Here is a 7,794-nt window from a genome sequence, read left to right on the forward strand (position 1 = left end):
CCAGGCGGGTCTCGAACCCTCAGGCTCAGGCAATCCACTCACCTCAGCCTCCCACAGGCAGGGGATTACAGGCTGAGCCACTGAGCCCGGCTGGTACTGAATTTCTAACACCTAACTTTGGCGCCTGCTTTTTTCACTTACCCTTGTGTGGAATTTTTTTCTTGCAAGTTGTTTAATTTTTATAACTGTATTTGCTTCATAATGAATTGATATAGCCACCTTCATACTATTAGACTAGCAAGTTCATATTTTTTCCCTCAGCATTATAAATAGGTATTGTTATCAACTGAGCTATTGCCTCTTTTTCTTTCTTTTAGATTACGACTCTAGGATAAATTTCTGGGACTGAGATGACTAGGTCAAAGGGTAGAGTTTATTTATATGACTACAGGTTTTGTCATTTTGGGAAGGTGATAAAACAACGGAAAATGAGGCAAGCAAATCAACTAGTCCCCTCCTGCTTTCTTCTAGCAAACCTCCTTCCCCAAACTAGTTACTTGAATTTGAGAAACAACATCAGGTTTTGGTTTTCTGGGACAATATTATTTGAGCTAGATTTAGGTTATAACACACTAACACACACACACACACACACACACACACACACAAAGATCAGCGGCCCCCTTTGAGGAAACTGAAGTGTACTTCTTGGCAAAAAATACACTGGTCTTGGGAGGGTGGAGGGAGGGTAAGCCCTGATGAAGTGGTCTGCTGCTGGAGACCTTGAAAGCGTATCTGTGGCTTATTTTTGTATCTGGGCGAGCTTTGAATATCATGCAATATTGTAGCCATTTGTCATAGAACCTTCTCGCCTAACTTGGCTCAGTAGGCTGGCAATTCCTGCCTGTTTTTTCCGATACCCTGGCTGCAGTAAAGTTGGGAAATTTAAATTGAGTGGTACTGAAGAAGGCTCAAAAAACCTGGTAAGGCTTGAACGTGTTTCCCATCTGCAGGTCTGCGAACCTTAATGATACCTCGAGTTTCCAAGGAACCCGCTGCATAAACTATTGATTATAAAAGTCAAACGGAGAGGACATTTCTGCTTTGAATAACGCGCCCCCGCCCCCCACAATCGTTCAAGCTTCTGGCGACCGCCTTCCGGTGCCGCCAAGCTCCTTGGTATGTTCTTATTTCGGAGGTTCCCATTGGGTGCCAGAGTTCCCGCCCCCAGGCCGCGCACCGGGATTGGTTGGTTCCCGGCCTTTGGCGGGTGATTGGTTGCCTGAGCTCGCCGACGATTGGGTGCTAGGAGTCGAGGGTGGGAGGCGGGAATTCGTCTCGGGCTGTGTTGCTGAGGAGTCTGCTGAGAGCTGGGGCGGAGGTGAGGGGAAGCGGCCGCGACCCCCGAATCAGGCCCGGGCAGTAGCGGCTCAGTGAGGAAGAGAATGGAGTAAGGCCTGTGCTCTGCATGCCTCTCCAGGGCTCCGCTTTCTTTGCTCTCAGAAATCGGCTTCCTTTTCTTCCGTGAGTCGTAGCCCGGTCCGCGTTGCTTCGTTTCCCCCGGGACGGGCAAGTCTGAGGGAAGCCGAAGGGAAGGGCTTGAAGCCTCCCAGCGGGGTGCGTCTGCCTCTGCCGGAGCAGTCCTATGGGCCACTCGGTGTGGCCTGGGTCGCCAGGGCCTCGGGCATCTCAGCTGGCTGTGGGAGGAGGCAAAGGTGGGGAAGAAAACCTACGAGGAGGGAGCACAGGCCCGTTATTGGCCCGGGCCCCGCCTTACCTGTTGGCGGGAGGCAGACTGGTTTGTTTGTCCTTTATGCAGTGTTTGGGGAAAGCCTTCATTTTGAGACGACTTTTGCCACAGCCGCGGTAGGGGACGGATTGATTTTTAGGTTATGTCTGAGTAACTAGGCCAGCGCTGAGTTGTTGATTAAGATTAAGAAGTTAAGATTCAGCCGGGCTCGGTGGCTCAGCCTGTAATCCCGCGCCTTTGGGAGGCTGAGGTGAGTGGATTGCCTGAGCCCGCGGGTTCGAGACCCGCCTGGGCAGCGAGAACTCATCTCTACAATAAATCAAAAAATCAGCCGGGCGTGGTAGCGCGCGCCTGTAATTCCGGCTACTTGGAAGGCTGAGGCGGAAGGATCGCCGGAGCCCAGCAGGTCGAGGCTGTGGTGGCCGGGAGCGGCCACTGCACTCCACTCTGGGCGACAGAGTGAGACTCCAACTCAAAAAAAAAAAAAAAAGTTAAGATTCCACCAAGCCTCATTCTCAGAGATTGGCATATAGGGTTTGTAACGCTTGCAGGAGAACTGGAAAACACCCTGGAACACCGGGTTCTTAACTTCTTTTGAATCACACAAGCTGGGGATAATGTCATGGACTTCATCATCTCTTGAGTTGCTATTTTGACAGTCTCTTCACCCCCGAATTTAATTTGCCATTTTTTTCACTATTACAAACAATTCCTCATTTGATAACAATGTATATCATTTCTGAGATGATGCACATTTTGATTTCCTTAGGATACTTTTATGGACAGAGAAATCAACGGACTTTCTCTTTAGGGATGTGCAATCAGGCACAGAAACTTGCGCATGCAATTTCTAGAACTCACTGTCTCTGAATTACATCTGTGGATCCTAGGATAAGAAAAGTGCTTTGGACGAGGGGGCATTTCAAGTGGACCTCCCCTTTTGTATCAAATCCTGGGTTAGGTAACTTGTGCCCTGGCTAGTTTTCATAAAAACACTGTCAGGCAGGACCTACCTGACAGGTAGTATTATTCCAGTTCCATAGATGATGGACCACATTCTGAGATGTTAAGTGATTGACAGTGGAATTGAAACTTAGGTTTGAAACTTAGGCTTGCCCCACTCCAAAGCAGTTTTCTTTCAATTATACTTTTATGGCCTCTAAATAAAATTATTGAGCACCTACCATGAGCCAAGGCATTTTCTTCCTTACAACAGTCTTTGAATTAGGTATTATTACAGGTAAAGATCTTAGGACCTGCAAATTAAAAAGACATGTCAAAGGTAATATGCCTGAGTCCCTGTCAAAACCTAATGTATAACCTGTGCTTTGTGACTCCCTGTCCACAGCTTTTTTTCTTCTAATTAGAGGACAGCAAGAAGGCACAGAATAGGAAGGGGAAAAGAGTGATGCTATGGAGTTGTAGAGAGTTGCCTCAGAAATCTGTTTGTATAAGTTGATTACATCCAGTCTAAATAGTTACAAGCACTCATGTTTAATCAGGCATGTAGTGTATCATATTGCATATTATTTCACTGAACCTTTTCAACAATCCTATGAGGGTAGATGTTATCACTATCCTTCTTTGATGAATGAGGACACTGAAGTTGAGAAGTTAAATAACTTGCACAAAGTCACATAACTTAATACATGGCAGAGGAGGGATGCAAATCCAGATTTGTTAGACTCTATGACATGTTCTTGACCACTGTGATTTTTATAAGACCAGGACATTCTTTTGCTTCCATTTGTTTTGTTCATACATTTTTTAATTTCTAGTCTTCTCTTTTAGTTTGGGGTCTCTAATTTTCTTTGGATGGCATTGTTTCAATATTGATACTCATTTCTGTTGCAGTTTAGGAATCTGAACTAACAAGAAAGCATGATGTCTGCCGTGTGGTCTGAGTATACAATTGGAGGGGTGAAGATTAGCTTTCCTTGTAAAGCATACCCATCACAGCTAGCCATGATGAATTCTGTAAGTATTTTTCATCAGTCTTACTAAAGCCTTTTTTTTTTTTAAGTTGGAGTCTCGCTCCGTAGCCCAGACTGGAGTGCAGTAGCACACTCGGCTACCCCAGTGTTGACCCACTGGGCTCTGGCAATCTTTCCACCTCAGCCTTTCAAGTAGGCGGAACTACAGGCGCACACAACCACACCCGGCTAATTTTTGATTTATTGTAGAGACGAGGTCTCACCAAGTTGCCTGGGCTGGTCTTGAACCCACAGGCTCCCAAAGTGCTGGGATTATAGGCTGAGCCACCGAGCCTGGCCATAAAGTCTTATTATCTTTTTTTTTTTTGAGTTGGGGTCTCACTCTGTCGCCCAGACTGGAGTGCAGTGGCCGCTCCTGGCCACCACATCTTTGACCTGCTGGGCTCCGGTGATCCTTCTGCCTCAACCTTCCGAGTAGCCGGAATTACAGGCGCGTACTACCACACCCAGCTAATTTTTTGATTTTATTGGGTCTCATCTGTCCAGGCGGGTCTCGAACCCGCGGCCTCAGGCAATCCATTCACCTTAGCCTCCCAAAGGCGCGGGATTATAGGCTGAGCCACGAGCCCGGCTTTTTTAAATTTTTTTTTTGAGTTAGAGTCTCAGTCCCTCGCCCAAGCTAGAGTGCAGTGGCACACTCACTGCCGCCCCAGCGTCAACCCACTGGGCTCCAGCGATCCTTCTGTCTCAGCCTTCCAAGTAGCTGAAACTACAGGCACGTGCTACCACGCCTGGCTAATTTTTTTTTTTTTGATGTGAATTTATTGTAGAGAGAGGTCTCGCCAAGTTGCCCAGGCTGGTCTCGAACCCGCGGGCTCAGGCAGTCCACTCGCTTCTGCCTCCCAAAGTGCTGGGATTATAGGCTAAGCCACCCAGCCTGGCCAAGTCTTATCTTTATTAAGATACATTTGCTTGATCTATAACATACATTGAGTATGTGACTACATTCATATTCTTAGATAGTAAATGAATTGGAATATTGCTGAGTTCATTTAGAAGAACATCTAACCTTTGGGAAAATAATACTGATCACTACTAAACTATATACACACAGGAGTCAAGGAAGAACGTTCTTCTTTGCTTATTTGGAACTTCTATCTACTTTAATGGGTTACTGCTTTCTACAAAGTACTTATCGTCATTTACACTATATTTCTCAACACTAATTTTTTTTTTTTTGAGTTGGAGTCTCACTATGTCACCCAGGCTAGAGGGTAGTGGCACTCTCCCGGCCACTGCAGCCTCGACCTGCTGGGCTCAGGTGATCCTTCCACCTTAGCCTTCCAAGTAGATGGAACTACAGGCACGTGCCACCGTGCCTGGCTGTTTTTTAAATTTATTGTAGAGATGAGGTCTCATCAAGTTGTCAAAGCTGGTCCTGGCCTTGAACCCATAGGCTCAGGCAATCCTCTCACCTTAGCTTCCCAAAGTGCTGGGATCATAGGTATGAGCCGCCATACCTGGCCTACACTAATTTTTTTTTTTTTTAAGTATTTGGATCATGTAGAAGATTAATATACAAATTTGAGTAGACTAACTTTCCAGCATTGTTAAATCTTAATACTTTGTGATTCTTCATACATTATTTACTGGTAACAGATTATTGGTATCCTTAAATTGTTCTCTTCCTTTCCTAGCCTTGGTTTTATACTTTCGTTGCATATGTATGTATCTGTAAATAATATAGAGTATTATTTTACATTTTTTTTAGATTAGAAAATACAGTTGTTTATTTAGGAAGTAAATTGGAGAGAGAGAGAAAGAGGGATTCACCTTCACAAAGGAGAGGAGGGGACTATTTTACATATTCTTAAACTTTATGCGTTGATATGGTACTATACCTATCTTTCTGCGGAACTTGATTTTCTTTGCTTAACATATTTTTAATATGTTGTCTTGTTGATGATAATCTTTTGTAGTTGCTATCTAGTATTCCATTGTATAACTATACCAGGATTTATCTGTTTATTTTTCTATTGGCAGACGTTTAGGTTGTTTACATCCTTTTGCAATTACAAACAATGCTACTATGAACTTTCTTAATGCATTTTTCCTTGTGAACATGTGGGAAAGGTTTTGGGTATATATATATATAGAATTGGACTTACTGGAGTTGGACATCATAAACTTGATTAGAAATTGTCAAATTCTATAAAATGGTTGTAACAATTTGTACTCTAACTAGTAGTACCCATCAAGTTTTCATCATAGATATTGATATATTGATGTATAAGCATATTTTAGTTTAGCAGAAATGGTTGGCGCTTGCATAATTAAGGTATACATTGCTTTTTTCCTTTCTTCTTCTGTGCTTGATATGCTTATAAGTCCAACATAATCTTAGGCAGTAAGTTAGCAAATGAATAAAGTCTAGATTTAACTAAATAGTAGTTCTTCCTTCTGCTGTTGCTGTGTTCCCTGGAGTGCAACTTTACTTTTCCTTGCTATTTGCTTTGTATTTCTGATTGAAAAGGACCCTAATAAAGCAAAATGTTTACTGATTTTTTAAAAATTGGTTTCTGTGTCCATAGATTGTCAGAGGATTAAACAGTAAGCAACATTGTTTGTTGGAGAGCCCCACAGGAAGTGGAAAAAGCTTAGCTTTACTTTGTTCTGCTTTAGCATGGCAACAATCTCTTAGTGGTAAGTAGTTACTTGATATCTTCAGGTTGCTTATTGGGACATGAAAAAACAAAATAAAGTACTCTTTATCCAGACTAGTTCCATTATGTTCTAGCTCATTTAAATATTATCTTGTAAGATGTTTCTTTATAATAATTTGTATATCTTCTAAAAGTGTTTCAGTGTAGCAAAATTCACTTATTAACCCTAAAATAATATTGAACACAATTTAGTCTATATTTGATGATTCAGAGAGTACATAAGAGTTTTAGATGCTTAGAGATTATGAGAATAATAAGATGATAATTGGTATGTAAAAGATATGAGATGAGACTTTCATAATGCTATAACATATACTAATTGCTTGCTTATATTTTATTTTTATTTTTTTCAGTTGGTATCTCACTCTGTTACCCAGGCTGAAGTGCAGTGGCACACTTACAGCCACCACAGCCTCAACCAGCTGGGCTCAGGTGACCCTTCCACCTCAGCCTTTCCAAGCAGCTAGAACTATAGGTACTGCCACCAAGCCTGGCTAATTTTTTTATTTATTGTAGACACCAGGTCTTGCTAAGTTGCCCGGACTGGTCTCAAACCCCAAGACTCAGGCAGTCCTCTCACTTTTCCCTCCCAAAGTGCTGGCATTATATGCATGAGCCACTGCACCTTGCTAATTGCTTTTTAATAATTTTTAAGTAAATTTTTCTTTTTGAGTTGGAGTCTTACTCTGTTGCTCAGGCTGGAGTGCAGTGGCAGGCTCATGGCCATTGCAGCCTCAACCTGCTGAACTCAGACGATCCTTTTCTGTCTCAGCCTTCCAAGTAGCTGGAACTATAGGTGTGCGCCACCACGCCTGGCTAATTTTTTGATTTATTGTAGAGACGAGGTTTCACCAAGTTGCCCAAGTGGGTCTCGAATCCCTGGGCTTAGGCAGTCCTCTCTCATCGGCCTCCCAAAGTGCTGGGATTACAGGCTTGAGCCACCATGCCTGGCAGTATACCTTTTTAGTATATTTGCTTATCTATTCCTTCCTCAACATTAGAACATGGAATATATAAAAAAGAAAACATTCTAGTTTACCTTTCTACTTGTTAGATGCCAGATAAGCAGAAATTTATTATAGCATTGTTTGTACCAATTCATATTATTTCCTCTTGCTTTGATTTTAACAAATGCTCATTAATATTTACTTTTATGAAAGACTATAATCTACATAGTGAATTTGCAATAGTTGATATTTTATTTGCATGATCTAAACTATTAGGATTATTTGAAATTAATCAGCCGGGCTCGGTGGCTCAGCCTGTAATCCCGTGCTTTGGGAGGCTGAGGTGAGTGGATTGCCTGAGCCCGCGGGTTTGTGACCCACCTGGGCAACTTGGCGAGACCTCATTTCTGCCATAAATCAAAAAATTAGCCGGGCGTGGTAGCGCGTGCCTGTAGTTCCAGCTACTTGGAAGGCTGAGGCGGAAGGATCGAGGCTGCAGT

At 43.0% G+C, this 7,794-nt stretch overlaps 1 protein-coding gene across 1 annotated transcript in view; it reads left to right on the forward strand.

The window, feature by feature from the left end:
• The first annotated feature begins 3,545 nt into the window (after positions 1–3,545).
• The window catches only part of BRIP1 (BRCA1 interacting protein C-terminal helicase 1), a 182,016-nt gene continuing 177,767 nt past the window's right edge, over positions 3,546–7,794 (forward strand). The window contains exons 1-2 of the mRNA XM_008070847.2: positions 3,546–3,667; positions 6,216–6,327. Of these exons, the coding sequence (XP_008069038.1) occupies positions 3,572–3,667; positions 6,216–6,327 (208 nt within the window). The 5' untranslated portion in view covers positions 3,546–3,571. The remainder of the gene's footprint in view (positions 3,668–6,215; positions 6,328–7,794) is intronic.

Source organism: Carlito syrichta, unplaced genomic scaffold (genome assembly GCF_000164805.1).
Source record: "Carlito syrichta isolate Samal-C Ts95f unplaced genomic scaffold, Tarsius_syrichta-2.0.1 Scaffold314028, whole genome shotgun sequence".
Taxonomy (NCBI): domain Eukaryota; kingdom Metazoa; phylum Chordata; class Mammalia; order Primates; family Tarsiidae; genus Carlito; species Carlito syrichta.